Source organism: Lynx rufus, unplaced genomic scaffold, assembly GCF_022079265.1.
Source record: "Lynx rufus isolate CCGP_SWC_20201006 ecotype Redwood Valley unplaced genomic scaffold, mLynRuf1.p SCAF_6, whole genome shotgun sequence".
Taxonomy (NCBI): domain Eukaryota; kingdom Metazoa; phylum Chordata; class Mammalia; order Carnivora; family Felidae; genus Lynx; species Lynx rufus.
Genome location: NW_025814878.1, coordinates 105,190,322 through 105,213,375, shown reverse-complemented (window position 1 = coordinate 105,213,375; position 23,054 = coordinate 105,190,322). Strand labels below are relative to the sequence as shown.

General features: G+C 51.3%; 2 protein-coding genes across 5 annotated transcripts; one reads left to right on the top strand and one right to left on the bottom strand.

The window, feature by feature from the left end:
• Positions 1-59: 59 nt before the first annotated feature.
• PPP2R5D (protein phosphatase 2 regulatory subunit B'delta) lies at positions 60-21,314 on the top strand. The gene is made up of 16 exons (XM_047101408.1): positions 60-206; positions 4,827-4,904; positions 15,779-15,995; positions 16,245-16,444; positions 16,532-16,642; positions 16,764-16,856; positions 17,292-17,422; positions 17,556-17,615; positions 17,720-17,828; positions 18,043-18,096; positions 18,388-18,558; positions 18,664-18,791; positions 19,446-19,547; positions 19,643-19,715; positions 19,845-19,961; positions 20,113-21,314. The coding sequence occupies exons 1-16, from the start codon at positions 180-182 to the stop codon at positions 20,248-20,250; spliced, it is 1,809 nt and encodes a 602-aa protein (XP_046957364.1). The 5' UTR covers positions 60-179; the 3' UTR covers positions 20,251-21,314.
• Positions 21,198-22,955, bottom strand: MEA1 (male-enhanced antigen 1). 4 transcript variants are annotated; one of them, XM_047101420.1, is made up of 4 exons: positions 22,913-22,955; positions 22,092-22,372; positions 21,902-22,004; positions 21,198-21,596 (listed from the first exon to the last, which is right to left on the bottom strand). In XM_047101420.1, exons 1-4 carry the CDS (start codon positions 22,947-22,949, stop codon positions 21,442-21,444), a joined length of 576 nt encoding a protein of 191 aa, XP_046957376.1. In that variant the 5' UTR covers positions 22,950-22,955; the 3' UTR covers positions 21,198-21,441. The 4 variants fall into 4 exon arrangements, with proteins under 4 accessions (XP_046957376.1, XP_046957377.1, XP_046957374.1 ...); XM_047101421.1 differs by having other exon boundaries at positions 22,857-22,927; XM_047101418.1 differs by lacking the exon at positions 22,913-22,955 and adding an exon at positions 22,886-22,907.
• Between the last annotated feature and the right edge of the window lie 99 nt (positions 22,956-23,054).

Here is a 23,054-nt window from a genome sequence, read left to right as displayed (position 1 = left end):
GGCGCCTGGTTGTCAGGCAGGTTTGTAAGAGTTTGGGCCAATTGGAGGCGCAGACACCGCTCGACCCGGGCGCAGCGCGCAGGCGGTGGCGAAGAGACGCCGAGCGGGCCGAGTGCGGCCGAGCAAAGCCGGAGCCGGAGCGGGGCCGCAGGAGCCGGGCTGGGTCCGGACGGGCCGAGATGCCCTATAAACTGAAGAAGGAGAAGGTGAGCGTGGCCCTTTTCTTCGCGCCTCCGCCTTGGGGCCTGCGCGGAGCACTGGGAGAGGCCGAGCCAGGCCCGGGACAGCCCCAGACTGACCCTCCCGTCCGGCCCCCGCAGGACTCCCGGGGCCAGCCCTCCGCCCCCGCCGCTAGCCGCACCCCCAGCCTGTGCCGCAGCTGGAAAGGCTCCCTCACCTTGCCTGGGATAGAGTCCCCCGCGTACACCTCCCTCCTTTCCTCCCCTCACCTACCCCCGGCCCAGGGTAACCACCTCCCTCCAGATCTGCTCCACTCCCAGGTCACTCCCCTGCTTTTTCTTCCCGCCCCCACCCCACTCTCCCCACTCCCCACCCGGTTACCCGTTTGGGACAGCCCCTCATCTGAGACCGCACCTCCTTCCAGCCCACCTCCCCCCGCCCCCCATTGCGCGCAGCCCCTTCCCTTTTCTTACGCGCCGGGCCTGGGCCTGGGCCGGCCTTCTCCACCGTCCCCTACAGCCCCTTCTCCCTCCCCGCCAAGCACCTTGACCTAGAACTGCTCTGCTTTCTCTCTCCTCCACCAAATCTGGCCTAGGCCCCTCCCTCTAGTTCTTCCTTCACACACAAACTTGTAAGCCAGGACTGAGCCCTTCCTTCTGTTGATGGAACCTCAGAACGTCAGTGTTGGAAGGGACCACTGAGCGCATTCAGCGTAATCCTTAGTGATACAGATGAGGAGACTGAGGCCCCGACAGGGGAAGGGACTTGGCCAAGGTCACACAGCCTGTTTGGAGGCCCAGCTGCAATATCAGGTCTCTTGACTTAAAGGCCTCCTTTGTACCGAAGCCCCCCTAACAGGCATCAACCGACTTGCAGGTTCATCCTAAATCAGTTACCTTTCCTAATCTGAGCAAGGTCCTCTCCTTTTCCTAATCTTAGGGTAACCTTTGCATTTTTCCAGTTTTGCAGTGCTGGATTCCTGCCTTTCCTGGGCTACACTATCCTCAAATTGGGAATCTGCCCTTACTATCAGATTAATTTTCCTTCTTACCCCAAAGGCCAGCCAACCCCTGGGCACCCTTGACTTTGTCATGGTGTCCTGATACAGGCTTGTGTCTTGATGTTGCCTTCTTTCACCTTCCTCTTCTATTTCCATATTGCCTTCTTGCCCCTGTTCTTCATCCCTGTCTTTCTCTACCTTCTATTTCCTGCTGTTGCTGAGGTCTGACTCAGAGGTGTGGTTCCTTTGAGGTACAGACTCACACAGAGGATGCTAGGATACCAGTTCCAGCCTCCCCCAGCTTCTCCTTTCCTGGGGCTGGCCCCTCGTGGTGGGGCTGGCTCTGGCCTGGTGCTCTGCTCAGCCACTTTATGACCCCAGAGGTGTCTTACTTTCATTTGCCCTCTGATTGGCTGGTTGCTGGGCTGCCATCTCTGACCTTATCAATTCAACTCTTTATCCTGGGGCTTTTGGAGATTTCCCAGGCAGCTCTGATTCTGGGTTGTCTCCATAACTTCACAGGGCCAGAGGTTCTGAGTGTAGAGTTGGTGATGGTGTACTAGGCACTGAACCTCCTGGGGTCCTGGGTTGGCAGGTTCGTGTTCCCCACCCAGGCCCTGTGTCCTTGGGGAGTGGGTCTGCTGAAGTGGTTTGGGCAGCTTAGCTGTGAATGATGCACACACAATTCAGCCACACCAGAGGCTAAGGGGGTTCCTTCAAGGAGCGTGGAGGGGCATGAAATTCAGGGGAAGCTGGTGAAGTCCCCACCCATCTGTAGTTTTTAGTCTGATACTAAAATGGGACAGACACTGTCCCATCTACAGTAAGCCTTCCTCTTCTAGGTGATTGAGAAGAAAAATTCTTAGACTTGCTGGAACCATAGATATTTGACCATAGTATTTGGCTGGGAAACAACATTGGAAGAATTGGGTTGCACAGAACCAGGCATCTCTGATTCCTTTCAAGGTTTAACTTTCTGCTTTTGATTTCCAGTTGCATTTGGCCTCCTTCAATGGTTAACAAGCCCTGAGGGAGAGGTCGGTGACAGTGTGACTGAGCTTTGCCCAGATGGGGTGGGGACAGAGAGGAGGATCTTTATTGCACATCCATCACCTCTCTCCTTTCTCCTTCATCTCTGCTGGTCCCAGTCTTGGCCATCCTTCACAACCTTCTCCCTGAAGCCTTTCCTGAACCCTCACTTCCCAGTGAGCTCTCCCCTCCTCGGGATTTGTGGAACACTTGATAGGTCACGTATGGTCCTTTTTGTTCCCTTGGACTGGAATTAATTGTGGATAAATCTTTTCTTCCCCCTTGAGATAATAACTCTATTTTGGTTTGGCCTCTTCCTTGCACACAGTAGGCCCTCAATAGATGGGTGCTGAGTCAGTCCCTTGGGGGATTTGCTTCCCTCCTCTTCCCTCATGTTCTGATCTAGGACTGAATCTCTTTTAGGTTCCCAGGTGGCATGCCCCTGCTCCTTTCCACTTTCTTCTTGTTTTTAATAATAGTAATAACGGGCTAACATTGGGATTTTCATGTGCTGTACACTGTGCTAAAGGGAATTAGGTAGTGTGATTGTTGTCACTTAAAAGAGGAGGACTGAGGCTCAGAGAGGCTAGTTAACCTGCCTACAATTCCAGAGCTGGGCCCAAACACAGTATGGGCTCCAAACCCCGGTTCCAGGCCGCAAGTGATGGTTGTTGGGCTGCACTGTGTTGTGTGCACTTGACCTGTTCTGCAGGAACCGGGGAGCAAGGGTGGTGGGCGTGGTTTCCCCATGCCCCCACACATGCCCACATAACCAGGCAGCCGGGATTCTCACGGCACACTCCCTGTTAGGTATGCTTAAGTGCTGTAGGGCTGGCGAAGGAGCTTGTGGTCAAGTAGAGAGATGTGACATGTATAAAGGTGGGTCAGCTTTGTCCATGAGGCCCACGTCTGAGGTATGTGCGGTCACCTCAGTGACTCCTGCCTGCGCCCTTCATCCTTTGCCTCTACACGCCACGCTCTGAGCCACACTCCCTGGCCCTTTGGCAAGGGGTCAGTATGCCTGCTAGCCTGTTCAGTGGGCAGCTGGGAGAGTGCTCAGCCCAAAGGAGCGCCTTCCTGCTGGCTGACACCTGGAGCTGCTCCCCACCTGGGAAAGGCTCTCATCCTCCCTGCCCCCTCCTCCAGCCCACGCAGAGCTCTGTTCTCCCAGAAATCCTTGTGCCCCCATAGTCAGTGTGACTTAACACTTGTCACTGAAAGGGCGCAGTTGCCATCAAGTGTCAGAATCTCAGAGCCGAAAGTGACTTCCAAGGTCCTCTGACAGTCTTCATTTAGGGCTCAAACCCCTCCTGCCCGTGTATTAGAAGAGTCACGAATGCTCCTTTGCTTGAATGCTCTCAGGACTGGGGAGCTTGCATACAGCCGGTTTCTGTGCAGCTGCTTCAGGAGAAGATCCTTCCTATTCGGAGCCTCAGCCTGTCTTCCTGCCACTTCAGCCCATGCCTCTTGGGCTCCTGGATCCACATAGAGCAAGTTGCATCTTTAGTCCACATGGCAGCCCTTCATTTATTCGTAAAACCCCCTCGTGCTCGCCTACCGCTGGGACTCCTCCCCTCCATCATTAGCCATCCCAGCCTTGCAGCTGTTGCTCTCAGGACAGGCTTTTGAATCTACTCCCAGTATGGGTTGTATTTCGCCAGAAGAAAACCTAGGATTTGTCTTTGTCCCTCCCAAAGTCGGATGCTCACGACGGAACCAGATCCTCCTGAACAGCTCCATCAAGTGCCAAGCACAGGGGCACTTCCATGTCCCCTCCCCATGCCAAGAGCTCTGCACTCCGTTTGCTAACTGGACAGAAGGTCATGGGGTGCTGGGGCAACCCTGGCACATGAAGGATTTGTGTGGAGCTTGCAATCAGACCTAAATCCCCAAGTCTTTTTCACATTTTCCCCATCCTGTCCCTGTGCAGTTGCTTTTTTTGGCCCGAGGCAGAGGAAGAGACGCCAGGCAGGCCAGGGCTCTGAGCCAGCGGCCCGGTTCCCGAGGGAGACTTCGGACTAGCGCTCATCCTTGTAGCAGTTCAGGGTCTTACCCCCATCCCTGTCCCCGTGCTTGTCCACCAAGGCACTCTTAGGGATAATTCCTATACCTGATCATGACAATAGCACCCTCTAGTCTGGATGTTATTTGTAATTTCCAAAAAAAGGCCTCCAGGTCTTTGCAGATGGTCTTGGGGGAGAGTGGTGACTCTCTCTCCTCCAGCATGAGAACCTTAGGCACCCCCCCTGCCCGCTCTAGCCAGAAGCTAGACAGAATAGCTTGTTCCTTAAAGCTCCACACCCTGGTTCTTCCTTGACAGAGGCTCTCCGGGGCCCTTACTCATACAGCAGCCATGTGAGGGGACAGATCATTATTATCATGCTTCATTACTATGTCTTAGCAATGTCTTCCTCACCACATTCCAAACTCTTTGGAGGGACTCCCTTTGTGTACACCAAGTCCTCTTCCCCTGGGCTAGGTACAGGGTAGATGCTCAGTGGTTCTGACTGATTACTTCCGTTGGACAGAGGATAATTACAACACAGACCTAAGCAGTCCAGATGAGGCCTCTCCCTTCTCCTGGCATCTGCTGACTACCTCCATCTTCCCCCTTCAGGAGACCCCCAAGCTTGCCAAAGGCACGACCAAGCCCAGCAGCTCGGGCAAGGATGGTGGAGGCGAGAGCGCCGAGGAGGTAATGAAAGTGGGCACGGCTCTAGTTACGGTGCAGGCACCAGCTCGAACTGCTCGACGGCTAGTGGGGTGAGGGATCCCAGGGGGCCAGATGTGATCCAGGCAGAAGGGAAGGGGCCTTCCACAGCCTGGGAGGAGCTTGGACAGCCCAGCCAGGTAGCTGCCTTCAGTCAGGCAGCCTGCCCCTTCGGCTGGTATAGAGCAACTACGCTCTGCAGTTCTTCAGACTCCCCAGCAATTCTTGTGAAAGTTATTTCTCTGTCTGCCAACCTTGCGTGGTAAGAATTCCTTTTTCCTTAGAATGAAAAGCTAGGGGTAGCAGGTGCTGGGGGGGGGGAAGGGAAAAAGTACGAGGGTGCTCAGTGGTGAATGAGTGGCTTTGGCATGGCTTGGGGTGGGGAAGGGGTGGGAGTGGCTGGTGTCCTTGAGCCGGCCAGGGCTGGGCCCACTGCCCTTGGTTCTGATCCAATGGGAACCTGCTAAAGGACAGTGATGAGCAGAGGTCAGCACAACTTGGAAGTCTAGGGCTGTAAAGCAATAAATGGCAAGCAGAGACAGCACTGGAGGGTGGAGAGACTTAAGTCCAGAGTATGTCCAGGAGAGTTTGGGAGTGTGCTCAATGCGATGCTCAAGATGGTGGCCGGTCCTGTGAACATGTTGAGCAAGTAAGTACCCATCTTACTCAGAAACTGGTGATCCTTGGTTTCTCTGCTTTTTTGTTTGTTTGTTTGTTTGTTTGTTTTGAGAGGGAGAGAGCGTGAGCGTGTGAGTGAGTGGGGGAGGGGCAGAGAGAGAGAGAGAGAGAGAGAGGGAGAGAGAGAATCCCAAGCAGGCTCCATGCAGTCACTGTGGAGGGGCTCAGTCTCATGAACCGTGAGATCATGACCTGAGCCGAAATCAAGAGTCAGACACTTAACTGGCTGAGCCACCCAGGCGCCCCTCTGCTTCTTCTCTCCTGTTCTCAACTGTTTAGAGCCATAGAGGACAACAGGAAACATCTCTGTGATTATGGGCAGGGCTTGTGGATTTGGGGGGGAGAAGAAATCGATTAGCAAGTATTGGAGTTAATCCTGGATTTAGACTTTTCTATGTACTTCTGGTCCCTGTCACCTCTAAAGAGATCTGAGCACTTCCCACACCCCTGACCTTCATTTTAGGCCTCACTTGAGTAATCAGAAGAAGCAGGGCAGGTGTTCCCTCCCCATTTTACAGACATGGGAGTTGAGGACCACAGAAGATGAATTCCTCCTTCCTTTGCCCTTAAACAGTAATTTGAACATGTCTCCAGGATAGACCTTATCACTTTTTGTTGTAACTATTTTTCCAACGTGGGTTTCTCTCCACCAGACTGTGGACTCTGAGGGAGGGGAGCTGGGTATGCTGCTTGAAAGCAGCCGGCACCTTGTTTCTTCCCCACGTCTGTATGCTCATGTGTTTTGTTCTTTGGGCGGGGTGGGGGGGGGGAGGGGAGAGGGCAGGGCGGGCATTTTTATTTTATTTTTTATTTTTTTAAGTAATCTCTACGCCCAGTGTGGGGCTTGAACTCACAACCCTCAGGTCAAGAGTCACCTGCTTCACCAACTGAGCCAGCCAGGTGCCCCTTATGCACTTGGTTCTTAATAACTCATCAGTCAGCGCTCCTGGGAAACACTCCCTCTGGGCCCAGTCTCCCCTTTAGGAATGGTGACATCTGTGGGACCCACAGGGAAGGTGGCTGGGAGCTGGCAACTGACATTCAAAGCAGCAAGACAGACATAGAAATGGGATTTAAAGGGACAGAAAGGAATAGTTAGGGGGCTGTTCTCATCTTTTGCCTAACTCCTACTTGTTCAGTTACTAGATAGATTGGATGTCTTGTCCTAAAAGCAGCCTTCCTTGACTGCCTCCCCCTCCCTCCCCACCAGGACATGGTCAGGGCTCCGGCTATTTGCTCTGCTAGCTCCAGTACCACCCCACAGCAGCATTTACACGGCTGTAATTAAACAATTTGGTGTGAATTCATTGTTTATCCATTTTAACTTTTGTGTTATTAGCACGTGAGTGAGCTCCTTGAGGTTTCCCTTTGCTTCCCTTTGAGCCGCCCAAGGGCTTGGCACATTACAGGTGCCAGGATTTGAATGCATTAGTGGCTAAATAAGTAAACCTAAGTGTTGGAAGTAACCTTGGAGTCTAACCCTCTCCTTTCCCAGATAGGAAAATGAAAGCTCAAACAAGTTAGGAAATAGGCTGAGACCAACTGCTAGGATTTCTCCACTGTCTTTCTGGACACATCTATTTGAAAAAGGAGAGTGTTGAGTTCACCTGGGGCTCTGTTTTGTGAAATGGTGCTCAGGGCTTACCTGTACAGGGCAGATGCAGAAATGCTGCATGATTTTCCAGACATGTACCCATGTGGCCCCAGGCAGAGGGACGGTGGAAAAGTTGGGGGCCAGGCTATGAGGCTCAGGTCATCCAAAGCTGTTTGGCACAGTCCTTCCCTTGCTGTTTTTCTAGTCCAGAATTTGGGGCTCTTCTAGCCAAATTTACCCTGTGTCATGCATTTGCCAGAGCCTTTCCAATTGATGTAATAATTCCGGCAGCCACCATTTAGTTTATTGAGCAGTTACTTGTGTGTTAGGTTCCTAGGGCAGCCATAACAAATGACCACAAACTAGGTGGCTTAAAATAACAGAGATTTATTCTCTTACAGTCCTGGAGGCCAGAAATCTGAAATCGAGGCATCAGTAGGCCATGTCCCTCTGAGGTTCTAGGGAAGAATCTCTTCTGTACCTCTCCCTAGATTCTGGTGGTTTTTAACAGTCCTCAGTGTTCCTTGGCTTATGGATGCATCACTCCAGTCTCCTCCTCCACCTTCACCTTCACATGGGGTTCTGCCCTGAGTGTCTCTGTGTTCACATTTTCTTCCTTCCTCTTTTTTTGTTTTTGTTTAATTTATTTTTGAGAGATAGAGACAGAGTATGAGCAGGGGAGGGGCAGAGAGAAAGGGAGACAGAATCCGAAACAGGCTCCAGGTTCCGAGCTGTGAGCTGTCAGCTCAGAGCCGGACATGGGGCTTGAACTCGTGAGCCCTGAGATCATGACCTGAGCCGAAGTCAGATGCTTAACTCACTGAGCCACCCAGGCGCCCCGTGTCCACATTTTCTTCTTATGAAGACACTAGTCACATTGGATTTAGGGCCCACCCCAACTTGTTTATGTCTACAAAGACCCTATTTCCAAGTTATGTCACGTTCACAGATGTTGGGTTGACACTGTTCAACTTCCCAGGTGCTGTCTTAAGACCTTTGCTTGCATTTAACCTTTTAATCTCATTTAATCTTCACAACACTCCCCTGAGGTCATTCTGTTATCAGTCATCATCCCCATTTTACAGATGAAACTGAGGCTTAGTGACGTTAAATAGCTCTTACTCAGCTGGTAAACAGCAGAGCTGGAATTCAACCCAGTGTGCTGTGGCTCACGAGCCGATTCTGTGTGTTTTTGTTTTTGTTTTTTGTTTAGACTTCATTATTTATTTTTAAAGTAGACTTCACACCCAGCGTGGAGCCCAGTGTGGCCTTGAACTCACAACCCTGACTGACATCAAGACCTGAGCTGAGATCAAGAGTTGGGAGCTTAACCGACTGAACCACCCAGGCACCCCTCCTGTGTTCTTAATGACGTGATACCCTGTGTCTAAGATTCTGGAAGAGTCTTAGAACGGAAAGGAGCCTTGAGAGATTGGATAAGACTCACTGTTGACCTATCGCTGCAGGCAAGGGTCTTTCCTGCTCTGTCTCTGGAGACAGCAGTTCACTGCCCCGGACTCCACTCGGTGGTGTGCCCTGTCCTGAGTTCTGGGAGCAGGGACAGAGGGAGGAAGAAATTATCTCAGTCCCTCCATGTCAGCCTGTCCTCCCAGTAGCCAAAATTGTTGCCCTAAAAACATTCTTCTGTCTTATCAGTCCTCTACTTAAAAAGCTCTGTTGGTTTGGGGCGCCTGGGTGGCTCAGTCCATTAAGTGTCCGACTCCGGCTTAGGTCATGATCCCATGTTTCGTGAGTTTGAGCCCTGCATCCGGCTCTGTGCTGACAGCTGAGAGCCTGAAGCCTGCTTCGGGTTCTGTGTCTCCCTCTCTCTGCCCCTCCCCCACTCATGCTCTGTCTCTCTCAAAAATAAATAAAACGTTAAAAAAATAAAAAGAAAAAGCTCTGTTGGCATCTCATTGCTTTTAAGTTAAAATTCAAATTCACACTCTGGACCCCTCTGAGGGGGCCCTGCCTTATTTTTCTAGCACCCATCCTGGTTTCTTGCTCTGCTGGACTTCCCATCTCCTGATACAAGCCCTTTTATAACTCTGGGTCCTTATTGATGAGATTCCATTGGCATGGACTACTTTATTTTTCTGCTTTGTTCCTTTTTTTTTTTTTAATGTTTATTTTTGAGAGAGAGACAGAGCGTGAGCGGGGGAAAGGCAGAGAGAGAGGGAGATACAGAATCCGAAGCAGGCTGCAGGCTCTGAGCTGTCAGCACAGAGCCCGATGCGGGGCTCAAATCCACGAACTGTAAGATCATGACCTGAGCCGAAGTAGGAGGCTCAACCCACTGAGCCACCCTGGAGCCCCCCCCGCCCCCCGCTGCTTTGTTCTTTTGCCCGCTGAGCTCATGTTTGTCCTTTGAGAGCAAGTCAAAAGTCACCTCTTCAGGAACAGCTTCACTCATTCTTCTGGCAGAGTTTGTGTTCCCGTATCCTTGGTGGCACTCTGTTTTTTCATTTCCCTGATACCAAGAGCTGCCCGTGTGTTGGTCTCACCCACTGGACTGTGAGCTCTTTGAGGGCAGGGGCTAGCTACCCTTTAATCTCTAAGGCTTAGCATGATGGTCATTGAATAAATGAAGGAAGGAAATAATTTAGTTCAGCTAGATAGAGCTCTAGGTATCAGGATAGGAGAGAATGCCTCTGCGATTTTTTGGGGTTTTAAACTAAAATGATCTTTATTTGACTAGGTGATTGATTATGCAAAAGCTGTGACATTGTGAGTTTTTCACTGTTTTACCTTTCATCTTTTTCTGACAACACTTTTTAAAAATTAAAAAAAATGTTTATTTATTTAGAGAGGGAAATAGAAAGTGCATGTGCAAGCAGGGGAGGGGCAGAGAGATAAGGGAGAGAGAGGATCCCAAGCAGGCTGCACGCTGCCAGCGCAGAGCCCGACATGGGGCTTGGACCCATGAATGTGAGATCATGACCTGAGCTGAAAACAAGAGTTGGACGCTTAACTGACCCAGGTGCTCCAATACGTCTCTCTGTCTTTCTTTTCTTTTCTTTTTTCCTTTCTTTTCTTTTCTTTTCTTTTCTTTTCTTTTCTTTTCTTTTCTTTTCTTTTCTTTTCTTTCTCTTTCTCTTTCTCTTTCTCTTTCTCTTTCTCTTTCTCTTTCTTTCTTTCTCTCTCTCTCTCTCTCTCTCTTTCTCTTTCTCTCTCTCTCTCTCTTTCTTTCTTTCAAGTTAGCTCTACACCCAATGTGGGACTTCAACTCAGGACCCTGAGATCAAGAGTCTCATGCTCTACCAACCAAACTAGCCAGGTGCCCCTTTACAATACTTTCTATAGTACTTAATTTATATTTCTTTTTTTTCTTTAATTTAATTTAATTTTTAAAAACATGTCTTGAGAGAGAGCTGGTGTGAGCGGGAGGAAGGGTGGAGAGAGAGAATTCCAAGTAACAATAACAGTGCAGGGCTCAATCCCATGAACCGTGAGATCATGACCTGAGCCCAAATCAAGAGTTGGATGCCCATTTGAGCCTCTCAGTCACCCCCTTAATTTATATTTCTATCTCTTATTTTAGGTTTAAATATTTGGGTTTGATTATTAATGGTGATTGTGTTAGGATCAAATTGGACTAGGGTTGGTTCAGAGTGGGCAAGTTTAGTTGCAGTCTCTTGAGTGCGAGTGTGGTGCATAAATTCCAAGTACCACTTGACTGCTGGAGGCCCAAATCTAGGAAGGCTTCTTGGAGGTGGGAGGAGAAGGCACTTCAGGCAGAGGAAATGGCCAGGTTGGCTGGGTTGCCTTCGGTCAGCGTTCACCAGTGATGGTGATAGTTGCGGAAGGTTCCCCAGGGGACTCACCTGCCTCCCACCTGCAGCCCAGGTCAGTAGAAAAGTTAAAAGCTGAAGCTTTTACTGGGTGCCTGGCTGGCTCAGTCGGGGGAGCATGTGACTCTTGATCTCGAGATTATAAATTCGAGCCCAAAGTTGGGTGTAGAGATTACTAAAAGATAAAATCTTTTAAAAAAATGATTAAAAAAAAAAGGCTGAAGTTTTTAGAGGAAAGAGTTGGACATGAAGTGAGTCACTGGCATAGCCCCATGCCTCATGCTGACAAGCATGTTTCCTATTGAAGAGTGAATAGACCAGGGGATGCCTCATTGAGGCTTGGCAGCCAGGCGCTTTGCTGACTAGACCAGCTGTCTCTCAGATGCTTCTTGTGTGTGGGGCCTGGGAGCCAATGGTCCTTATAAAACCAGGTGGCCCAGTGGGGTGAGGTGGGACAAGCTAAGCTCAGCAGCTCTCCAGCCACCCCTGCCTTCAATGATGCATTCCTAGTGGAGAAGGGACCTCAGGCATCAACCTATTGGTTTTTATTTTTATTTTATTTTTTAATTTTTTTTAGAGAGAGCATGAGCAGGGGAGGAGCAGAAGGAGAGGGGGAGAGGGAATCCCAAGCAGGCTCCACGCCCAATACGGACTTGACATGGGGCTCGATCTCAGGACCGAGAGATCATGACCTGAGTCGAAATCCAGCTCAGCCACCCAGGTGCCCCTCTACTGGTTTTTAAACTTTGATTTTTAGCCATGTGACCCTCTGTTCTCTTAACCTTACTTGGAGAATAGATGGGAAACCACAGATTTGCCCATTTCTCTGTTAGCAGAGAAAATCGAGGCCTGGCTTCTCTCCTTCTGGGGCGAATGCCTCTTTCCCTAGACATCCCCTCAGTGTGCGGTTTGTGGAGGTGCAAAGTGTCTTTCTTATCTGGGACGATGGAGAAGGACATGCTCTTCCTCAGAGTTTTGTTCGTTAGCTGCCACTGAGCCCCTTGCCCTGGTATAACTAATGTTTCTCCCTCCTACTCTGCTCCTGACACCATACAGTGCTCTGTTCTGATGGTTCCGGGCTTGGGACAGGAAAGGTCTGGCCCCCTGTCAATCAACCAATCAAACCTTCATTGAATGCCTGTTAGGTGCCAGTGCTTGAGGGGACCCAGAACACTACAAACCAGGGTCCTGGCTTTCAGGGGACTTGCTATCTAGTTGGACATGTGAACACACCGAGCCAAGAGGCATCACTGGGGATGATCACAGAGCCAGTGAAACAGACAAAGAAGAGGGTGGGGCTTAAACTGGATCTTGAAAGATGAAATGCTTTCTTGGGTTCCCCCGTTTTAGACCAAGGAAGATAATGGACCCATGGGAACATTTGAGGCATGCTAATTTCAGGAATTTCCAGGTTGCATTTTTAAAGTCTAGGGATGGGAAATAATCGTGATAACAGTAGAAGACACTTCTTACAAAGCACTTCTGTCAGCTATATAACGTTCACTTAAATCGTTATTACAACCTTATGAGCTAGGTACTATTGTCATCCCCACTTTACAGATGAGGAAATGGAGGTAGACAGACTAGTTGACTTTCTGGAGGTTACTTGGCTAATAAATGGCAGAGCAGGAGTCAAACCCAGGCAGTCTAGTGGGAGTCTGTGCTCGTGACCACCAAGCTCCACAGATAAGGATTTGGTTTTTCCTGCAACTGGGAAATGAAGGCACAGGGCGGGGGTGGGTCTGGTTCCCCACCCTTCTGCCTCTCTCTCCTATCCCTCACCAAGGTATGAGCCATCTGCCATGTGCAGGAAGAGAGACCCCAGGACACCTTGTACAGTCTAACCAGAATCACACCGGCTGAGTGCTGGTCATGGCAGGAGAGGTGTGTGGCGGCTAATCTTGCCCCATTTCCTTGTGCTCCCTTAGGTTAGTGTCTGGGGTGATCATTTCAGGTGGGGGAGAGGGCCAGATGGCCAAGAAGGTAATGAGCTACACTGGACCCACAGGCCAGCCCCAGGCTGGATGCAGCGTGTCTCTCCTCTCCTCTGATCCCCAGATAGGTCACAAGCTTGACATAGTTGTTTCTATAAAAAATTCAGAGCCTACAAAGCATAACATTTCTGTCTTCCTCCCTTCCCCCATCCCAGATGATTTCATATTCTCCCATTCTTTTTTTCTTTTTTTAATTTAATTATTTTGAGAGAGAGAGAGAGAGAGAGAGAGCACAAGCCGGGGAGGAGCAGAGAGAAAGGGAGAGAGAGAATCCCAAACAGACTCTGTGCCATCAGCACAGAGCCCGATGTGGGGCTTAAACTCACGAACTGTGAGATCATGACCTGAGCTGAAGTTAGCCACTTAACCCACTGAGCCACCCAGTCTCCTGTGGTGTGGGTACCCAGCTGGACATGGCCTCCGTCCTCTGATCCTGCTGCAGTCTCTGGGGGCAAGGGTTGTCCTGCGGCCCAGCTTCTCCCCTCTACCGGCAGGTGGTTACCTGACAGTACCTGTGGGTGGACAGTGTTGCAAACACCTGTGTGTATACTTCTGACAGTGACCTTCGTGGGGCCCCAACACCCGTATCTGGGATGGAGTAAAGAGATAGCTTTAAAAAAATTAGCTGTGTTTCTCCCATTATATAAATGTGTCAGCTTGTAGAAAATCGAGAAAAGTAGAGAAAAGTCATCTGTCATTCTGCTACAATGGGAGACAGTCATAAAAACAGTGGTGGCTTGCTGTTGTTTTTTCCTTCTCTTCACTGGGCTTTGGGTTCTGTGCACGTGTTGTAATGTGGGTGAGCTCATTTTGCATGTACAGTTTTGTGTTATCCTTATTTAACTTTGCATAGGAAGCAATTTTCTGTCATTACATAGTTTTAGGCTTTGTTTTATTTTGAAATTTATCAACATGACAACATGTACATTGTTCAGAAAGTCACACAGTAAGTACCCTTGGCCTTGTAATGAAAGGAGCAGCTCCCGCCTAGCCCCCTATTCTGTTGCTTTGTGGTGACCGCTTTCAACCCACCTTTCCTTGGAAATTGACTTCTGTGCTTCCAAATAAGAGTCTTTTTTTAAAAAAAATTTTTAATGTTTATTTATTTTTGAGAGAGACAGAGACAGAATGTGAGTGGGTTAGGGGCAGAGGGAGAGGGAGACACAGAACCCGAAGCAGGCTTCAGGCTCCCGAGCTGTCAGCACCAGAGCCCGACGCGGGGCTCGAACTCTGAGATCATGACCTGAGCTGAAGTCAGACACTCAACCGACTGAGCCACCCAGGCGCCCCAAGTCTTTTTTCTTTTTAATGTTAATTTATTTACTTTAGAGAGAGAGCACAAACAGGGAAAAGGCAGAGAGAGAGGGAGACACAGAATCCGAGGCAGGCTTTAGGTTCTGAGCTGTCCGCATAGAGGCTGATGCGGGGCTGGAACCCATGAACACGAGATCATGACCTGAGCTGAAGTCAGACACTTAACCAGCTGAGCCACCCAGGCGCCCCAATTAAGAGTCTTTTGCTGCTTTTTAAAAAATTCTTTTGTCAAAAAAAAATTTTTTTAATGTTTATTTATTTTTGAGAGAGGGAGAGAGAGAGTGCAAACTAGGGAGGGGCAGAGAGAGAGAGGGAGACACAGAATCCGAAGCACGCTCCAGGCTCCGAGCTGTCAGCACAGAGTCCGACGTGGGGCTCAAACTCGTGAACCATGAGATCATGACCTGAGCCCGAGTCGGACACTCAACCGACTGAGCCACCCAGGCGCCTCTAAAATTCTTTCATTTTTGAGCATTAGATATAATCTATTGACTTCCTACTATGGAAAAGTAAGGTCTTAGCATCTTATATCCAATATAGACCTTTCCCATCCTCCCAAAGTACTTATCACCAATTTTGGGTAAATTACTATGGCTGTGTAAATATTTTCTACAGTCGAACCATGTATGATTGCATGTAGTACATAGTTTTCATGAACATAATTTTAACTCCATGATTGATTGATTATTTATTTATTTATTTGCTGTTATAAATAGGGCACAAAGCCCTATATATATATTTATACATATATATACATATATATATGTATATATATACATAAAGTGTGCACAAAGCCTTTTGTATGTAGTATGGAGAATCCCAAGCAGACTCCACGTTCAGAGCAGATCCTGGTGCAGGGACTCCATCTCATGACTGTGAGATCATGACCTGATTGGAAATCAAGAGTTGGATGCTTAACGTACTGAGCCACCCAGGCGCCCCTCTTTTAACTTTTGACCAAGAATGTGATGCATTCAGTGAAGTGGGAAAGTACGATAATCTCAAGTATGCTACCTAATGAATTTTTTTTTTCTGCTTAATGAATTTTTACATATGTTTATGCTTCGAACCACCTGCCAGATCCAGTCAAGATATAGAACATTTCCATTACTCAGAAGATTCCTCAGATCCCTTCTCAATCAATCCCACACCCCTGCCAGCCCTGGCAAGATAGCCACTTTTCTGACATCCATCACCATCAATCCATCAATTAGATTTGCCTGTTCGTGAACTAGAACAAACATTTTGAAGGCTCTCGATGCACAGGCAGTGGGCACCATTTGGGGAGACACGGCTTCTTGACCACCCCCTTCTGGGGATAATAAACCTTAGTCATCTCTGACCCTGACTGGAGCTGCTCCAGGGTAGGAGATGGCTGCTTGGCTGCCCAGGCCTGTGCAGGCATGGATGGACTGCAGGATGGGCCGCGGCCCAGGGTGGGAGCTGAACCTTGGGGAGCAGACTTCAACAAATCACTTATTTGACTAGGCCCAGCCCCAGCCTCAGCCCCAGCCCCAGCCGCAGCCGCAGCCCCAGCCCCCATCGTCCAACAAGCGTCCCAGCAACAGCACACCGCCCCCAACGCAGCTCAGCAAAATCAAGTACTCTGGAGGGCCCCAGATTGTCAAGAAGGAGCGACGGCAAAGCTCCTCCCGCTTCAATCTCAGCAAGAACCGGGAGTTGCAGAAGCTTCCTGCCCTGAAAGGTACTTGGAAAAGGTCATGGGGGCTGGTGCACCAGGCCTAGGGGGTCACTGGGCATTGGCTGTATGGAGGTTTGGGAGTATTTGAGGGGGATGGAAGTTCCAGACAATGTGAGAGGGAGGTCCACCAGGGCTGGGGTGCCAGGGGAGCAGGATGGCAGCAGGATGGGGTAGGGGAAGGCCCTGTAAGGCAAGTAGCGCATGGCAGTGAAGGGCTAGGGAGGAGAGACTGACTGTTGCCTCCCCCTACAGATTCGCCAACCCAGGAGCGGGAGGAGCTTTTTATCCAGAAGCTGCGCCAGTGCTGTGTCCTCTTTGACTTTGTCTCAGATCCACTCAGTGACCTCAAATTCAAGGAGGTGAAGCGGGCAGGACTCAACGAAATGGTGGAGTACATCACCCATAGCCGTGATGTTGTCACTGAGGCCATTTACCCCGAGGCTGTCACCATGGTGGGCACAGGGAAAAGGGGAAAGCAGGCAGGGAGGGGGGCTGTGGAGAAGCCTGCATGGAGCTCTCACCTGGGTCCTCCCCCTCAGTTTTCAGTGAACCTCTTCCGGACGCTGCCACCTTCATCGAACCCCACCGGGGCCGAGTTTGACCCAGAAGAGGATGAGCCCACCCTGGAAGCTGCCTGGCCACATCTCCAGGTACCACAGTGAGGGGGCATGCTGGCCCTGGCTTCAGGGAATGGGGCACTCTGAGACAGCAAGGGGTATGTCTCAGTCCTTGGGGAATACCCCCTAAGTGGATGCTCATTGCTCCCGACAGCTCGTGTATGAGTTTTTCTTACGTTTCCTCGAGTCTCCTGATTTCCAGCCAAACATAGCCAAGAAGTATATCGACCAGAAGTTTGTCCTTGCTGTGAGTCCCTGAAGTTCCTGTCCTTTCCTCCTTCCAGCCCATGAACTCTAGCCCCACAGCTCCTCAGTGAGGTCCCCACTCTTTCTCCATCTGTTGAATATATGGGCTTTCAACTGTGTCTGGTGCAAAGGACTGGTGGTGGGGGAGGGATAAGCAAATCCCTCTGCTCTTAACAAGCTCCTAGCATAATTGAAGGAAATTAGCAAGAGTTACCTCTTCCCCATCAGTGGGGCATGCAGACACGCATACCCAGACATCACACTGGGGAAAGCTATGTAAAGGAATCACTCTGCTCTCCAGAGACTTGCCCCCATACCCCCCCCCCCCATCCAGAGAACCTCTGGGTGTCCCCTGGCTAGGAATCCATGTCACCCCAGCCCTGACCTTCCCAGGCTCCTGCCTCATTCACCACCTTTTCCTCCCACCTGCTCCCAGCTCCTGGACCTGTTTGACAGTGAGGATCCTCGAGAGCGGGACTTCCTCAAGACCATCTTGCATCGCATCTATGGCAAGTTTTTGGGGCTCCGGGCTTATATTCGTAGGCAGATCAACCACATCTTCTACAGGTGAGGCCGGGACCCAGCTTAGGAGCATAGCAAGCCCTGCTAAGTTGGGATGGGAGAAGGGAGGTAGGGGGACTCTGCAGAGTGCTGGAGGAACATTGGGGATTGTCACGAGAGCCTTTCTTTCCTCCCTCAGGTTCATCTATGAGACAGAACATCACAACGGGATTGCTGAGCTCTTAGAGATCCTCGGCAGGTAAGCGGTGGGGTGGGGGCACACGTGCCTGCAGAAGGTTGGAGGGACGGGAGCACTGAGCTTGGATGGCCCTTTGGTCCTAACAAACCTCCTATAACTCCTAGCATCATCAATGGCTTTGCCTTGCCCCTTAAGGAAGAGCACAAGATGTTCCTCATCCGTGTCCTGCTTCCCCTTCACAAGGTCAAGTCCCTGAGTGTCTACCACCCGCAGGTGAGCTGCCTTCCTCCTGATGATCCCTGACACCGGCAGCAGAGAAAAGAGAGGGAGGGGAAGATATTCCATCTGGGATGGGGGTGGCAGAAGGAGTGGGTGGGATAATTCCTCTTTACACCTCTTCTTCCATTCTGGGCTCTTGCTTCTGTCCCTGATCCCTCTGAGACCCGGACCCTACGCCTCACCTCCTTTCTACCTCAACCTTTTGCAGCTGGCTTACTGTGTGGTACAGTTCCTGGAGAAGGAGAGCAGTCTCACAGAGCCGGTAATTCCCCTTCCCAGCCCCAGGACACCTCTTCCTGTCAATTAAACTTCCCAGTCTGCCTATTGAATAATGCCATAAGCAGGTGCTCAGGAGGGATGTGGCCCAACAGGTGACATGGATTCCTCTCTGAAGGAAAAGTAAAACCTATATATAGGAAACAGAATCAGGCCAGTTAGCGGAGGCCACCCGAGCTGTGCCCATCAGGGTGGGGAGAGAGGCCAGGAAGGCTTCCTGTGGAAGCAGGCAGGTGTTGAGTGAGAATTTTATCCCCGTGTCCTCCTCTTCTCACAGGTGATTGTGGGACTTCTCAAGTTCTGGCCCAAAACCCACAGCCCCAAGGAGGTCATGTTCCTGAATGAGCTAGAGGAGATTCTAGATGTCATTGAACCTTCAGAGTTCAGCAAAGTGATGGAACCACTCTTCCGCCAGCTTGCCAAGTGTGTCTCCAGCCCTCATTTCCAGGTGAGACTCAGACCAGCATATCCCGTCCCCAGGCCTCCTAGAAACTGAGGAGGGTTTTCAGCAGAGTGAACCATACCCCTGCTGAGTCCCACCTGTCCCCACCAGGTGGCAGAGCGTGCTCTCTATTACTGGAACAATGAGTACATCATGAGCCTGATCAGTGACAATGCTGCCCGAGTCCTTCCCATCATGTTCCCTGCACTCTACAGGAACTCCAAGAGCCACTGGAACAAGTAGGCGGCTGGGGTAGGGCTGGGTGGTGGGGCTCTGGTTTGGGAACCTGTGAGGGGGTGGAAGAACTGAAGAGCCAGCGGTCTCATCGGGTCACTGAGCACAGGGGCTAGTGCCCACTGCACACTGACAGGCCCTTGAGGAACTGACCAGGGAGAAGACAGCGATGTGAGAGATGTCTGCAATACCTACAGCAGAGTGTGGCTTGTATCCTATCTTCTCCCCGTCAGAGATAGTCTGCAGCTTTGGAGACTTCATTCTGTGCTATGAGAAGCTGATGTGATCTTTTTTAGCATTTGCTGAATCCCACTGTCGTAAAGAGACTTTCCAGCCAAAAGCAAGTGCACTGTGGTGCAGGTGCTGTCCGTTAAGCTGCTGGGAGGCCATTAGGATAGGCCAGGGCATAGAAGTAGCGTGAAGAAGGTAGGTCTTAGAGCACGGGGTGAGGCAAAGGAGGGACAAACAGACCAAGGCCTATAAAGAACCTGAAATGCCAATCTCAAGTCACGTGATTTGGCTAGAACGATAACCTTACACTGCAGCGGTCTATGAAAGCTCTTAGCAGAGACCCCTCCTGGGAGAGAGCAAATTGGGGTCCTGGCACTGCCCTTATATAAGTAAGGCCTCCTGTACCTGATCCTTCTTCCCGGTGGCAGGACAATCCATGGACTGATCTACAATGCCCTAAAGCTGTTTATGGAGATGAATCAGAAGCTGTTTGATGACTGCACACAACAGTACAAGGCAGAGAAACAGAAGTGAGTATCTCTCGACTTGGGGGCTTCCATCTTCACCCCAGGTTCCCTCTGCTTCTCTTTCAAGCCCACCGCCTATCCCATCTTTGCTCCCTCAGGGGCCGGTTCCGAATGAAGGAAAGAGAAGAGATGTGGCAAAAGATCGAGGAGCTGGCCCGACTCAATCCCCAGGTGAGCTTTTCCTGCCGCTGCCCCAACCTGAGGGGCCCAGTTTGGCCTGGGGGAGGGTTTGTTTCAAGACAGGTCCACAGACTTCTGAAGCGGCTCTCACCACCTGCCCGTGCCTCCTCTCCTTCTCAGTATCCCATGTTCCGAGCTCCTCCACCACTGCCTCCTGTGTACTCGATGGAGACAGAGACCCCCACGGCAGAGGACATCCAACTTCTGAAGAGGACGGTAGAGACAGAGGCTGTGCAGGTGGGAAGGCATAGAGGGAATGGGGAGCAGAAATAAAAGCTCTGAAAGGGAGAGGAGACAGGAGCGGCAGATCCGAGGAATAAGGGGAGGAAGCTATAAAATTTATTGGGAATCGGTTACCATTCCTCGCCTTCTCCGTACCTACACGTAGATGCTAAAGGACATCAAGAAGGAGAAGGTACTGCTTCGGCGGAAGTCCGAGCTGCCCCAGGACGTGTATACCATCAAGGCGCTGGAGGCACACAAGCGGGCGGAAGAATTCCTAACTGCCAGCCAGGAGGCTCTCTGACCCCCTCACCGTCCTACCACAGGGCCACAGCCCACTCAGCCCTGGGACGCTGCCCTAGCCCTCCACCCTCTGCTCCCCACTGGCTGACTTGGGGCAAGGCAGTGCCTCTCTAGCTACTCTAGGGAGGGGATGTGGCATTTGAAGCAGGGGACCCCCCCCCCAGAGTGGTCCCTCTTCTTCCCAAAATGTGTTCATGCCTCCCTGTGGCTAGTACAGACAGGCTGAGCACTGAGATCCTCAGTGCCCAGACAACTTGGGGATGCCTGTCCCCCTCCTCTCCTAACCCCACAGCTACCTGAGGCTGCTCTGAGAAATACACACAGGAATACATATGCTCCTCTCCCCTTCCCTTAATCCTCATTTCAACTCCAGGTGTCTTTCCTTCTCTCCCTCCCCTGCAGAAGCATATAGGGAGCAGCAGGAGATTATTCTCACCAAAGTTATGTCAAGCCCCATTGGCCCCTGGAGTGAGTAGCTGGAGGGGAGCCAACCCCCAACAGGCACAATTAGGCCCCCAGCCCCAGCAGTGTGCAGGCTGATGGGGTTGAATTATTTTCTCTTATCCCCTGCCTGACCAAGACAACATGGGGAGGTCAAAAGGAGAAAAGCATACGCTATGGACCATAGGTGATGGAATATAGGGCCCAGATGGACCAAGAGAAGGGGGTGAACAAACACCCTACCCTGTGCCCCCTCTTTGGTGAGCAGCAGCCCTGGGATCACAGACATGGAAGGGACCACCCTGGGGCTGACTGCTTTCCTATGTTGTTGGTTCCCAAAGCTAGGAGGAAGCAGGGAGCAGTGCCCTAAGCATGGCTCCCCCGACACCTATTTATTTCCTTTGTGCTGATGCTGGGCAGGCCCCCACTTGTCCCTTTCAGACACCCTGAAGGGGCAAGGGGCTGAAGAGGGCCAGACCCAGGTTCCAGGGGCACAGGCAGTGCAGCTTTTGGCTGTGTACATAGGGTGCTTTATTCTCCACAGTGATACATGCTAAGATGGGTTGGGCTTGGGCCAATGTCCCCATATGTACAGAACTGAATAAAGTGGGTCTCTGAGAAGAAGTCTGATTTGCCTTGATGTGGAAAGGGAGATGGAGAATATGAAGATGGACATTACAACCAGGGATGTGTTCAGTCCTATGCTGGTTCTGGCCTGGAATGCAGGGAGATAAGGCAGCTCTCAGGGTAGTCACTTCCAGGCTGGGGTCGTCCCCTGCCGGGCTTGGAGGGCCTTCTGTACCACATCTTCCCACTGGGCATCTGATATCTCCCGAGCCCAGGCAGGAACCCCTGGCGCAGGCAGGCTTACTCCAGCCATTGTCCTTTTCACCAACTCCACATGTTCTGAAATCACAAAAAACAGGATAACAGAAACGATGGGACCAGCTCCACTCCCCATTCTTTGAATTAACCCATAACCCTTGGGCTACCAGGGAGGCCAAATCCATCTTGTTATTTCCAGGCAAGCCCACCTACAACCCAAGTCTAACACAATAGACTTTCACCTGGATTCTGAAGTCTGTAAAATCTTACATGACAAACTGTTGTTTTAGGAACGGGGTGTTCCTCTATGACTTCCCTTTCTTTACTGGTTCTGACCAGTCCCTTTCCTCCAACATTATTCCAAAATGAAAGCATGCTCCCTTTACCCGGGTCCATGGGAATAGAGCTGTGGTTGCTCAATCCTGTGGCTCCTTCCTCCTCTTCATCCTCGCTCTCTAATGGCGGGTCTGGCAAATGAAGCCCCAGGGCCTAAAGAGCCAGAGAGAAGACAGTTCAGGTCCAGCACTTCAGGAATCCCAGCTTCACCTGGCCAGAACAGTGCCGCCTCCACCATACCTGGATCCGATCCTGAATATCAGCAACTACATCTTCTCCATCCCCCACCGGTGCCAGCTCTACCTCCTCTGGTTCAGGATCTTGGTTCAGGGGTTGGTAGGAGTAGCCAGCTGGGCCTGCCCCCGTTTCCTCCTGCTCTTCCTCAGGCTCCTCGCTGCTCCAATCCCCAGTGCCTTCCGTAGGGCCCTGGTGCGGCCCTAATTCCTCAGTCTGATTGGGGAAGATACGCTCGGGGCCCATGGTGTCTCTCCCTAGAACTACTGCTGCCATCCGGGCAGGGGCTGCAAGAACAGGGAGGGCGGGAGGGTAGGGATCGGATGAAATCAGGTCCACCTATAGCCACTCATCCAGTTCCTTGTGGTCTCCTGCGTCCGCAAACCATTTAACCGCTTCCAAGCTTCCTGCATCCCACCCTCTCCTGGGCACTCCACCATTTAAACCGACTCGTATCTTGAACCGAGGCCCACCGAACTTGCTCTGCCAATTCTTAAATAACAGCCCAACCCGAGACCATACCACCTCCCAAAAGACACTCGGTCCAGAACCCCGCCCGCCCCTACTCCCCTACTTGGGAACTCCGGATCGCCAAACGAGCTCCCCTAGACAGGGCGTACCCGCCCCCTTCTTCCCTCTCCAAAGGGTTCCCCTCTGTACCGCCTGACAAATGCCCTTCAGGCCCCAGGGGCTCCCCTCAAATGGCCCCAGCAGCGGCGTCCGCCACCCGCCCCCACCGATTCTCGGCGCCGGTGTTTCCGCGCGCCTCACCCGCTCAGAGCCCGCGGCTGAACCCGCACCTCCACTTCCGGCGGAGCAGGACGTACCGGGGCGCCTGGTCCTCCAGCCCCTCCCCGTGCTCATGATTGACGCGAACGAGAGACAAGCCGTACGCCTCTTGCCCCGCCTCCGCCATCTCCTGCTCCGACAACAAAGGACTACATTACCCAGTGATGCCCAGGGTTTTTT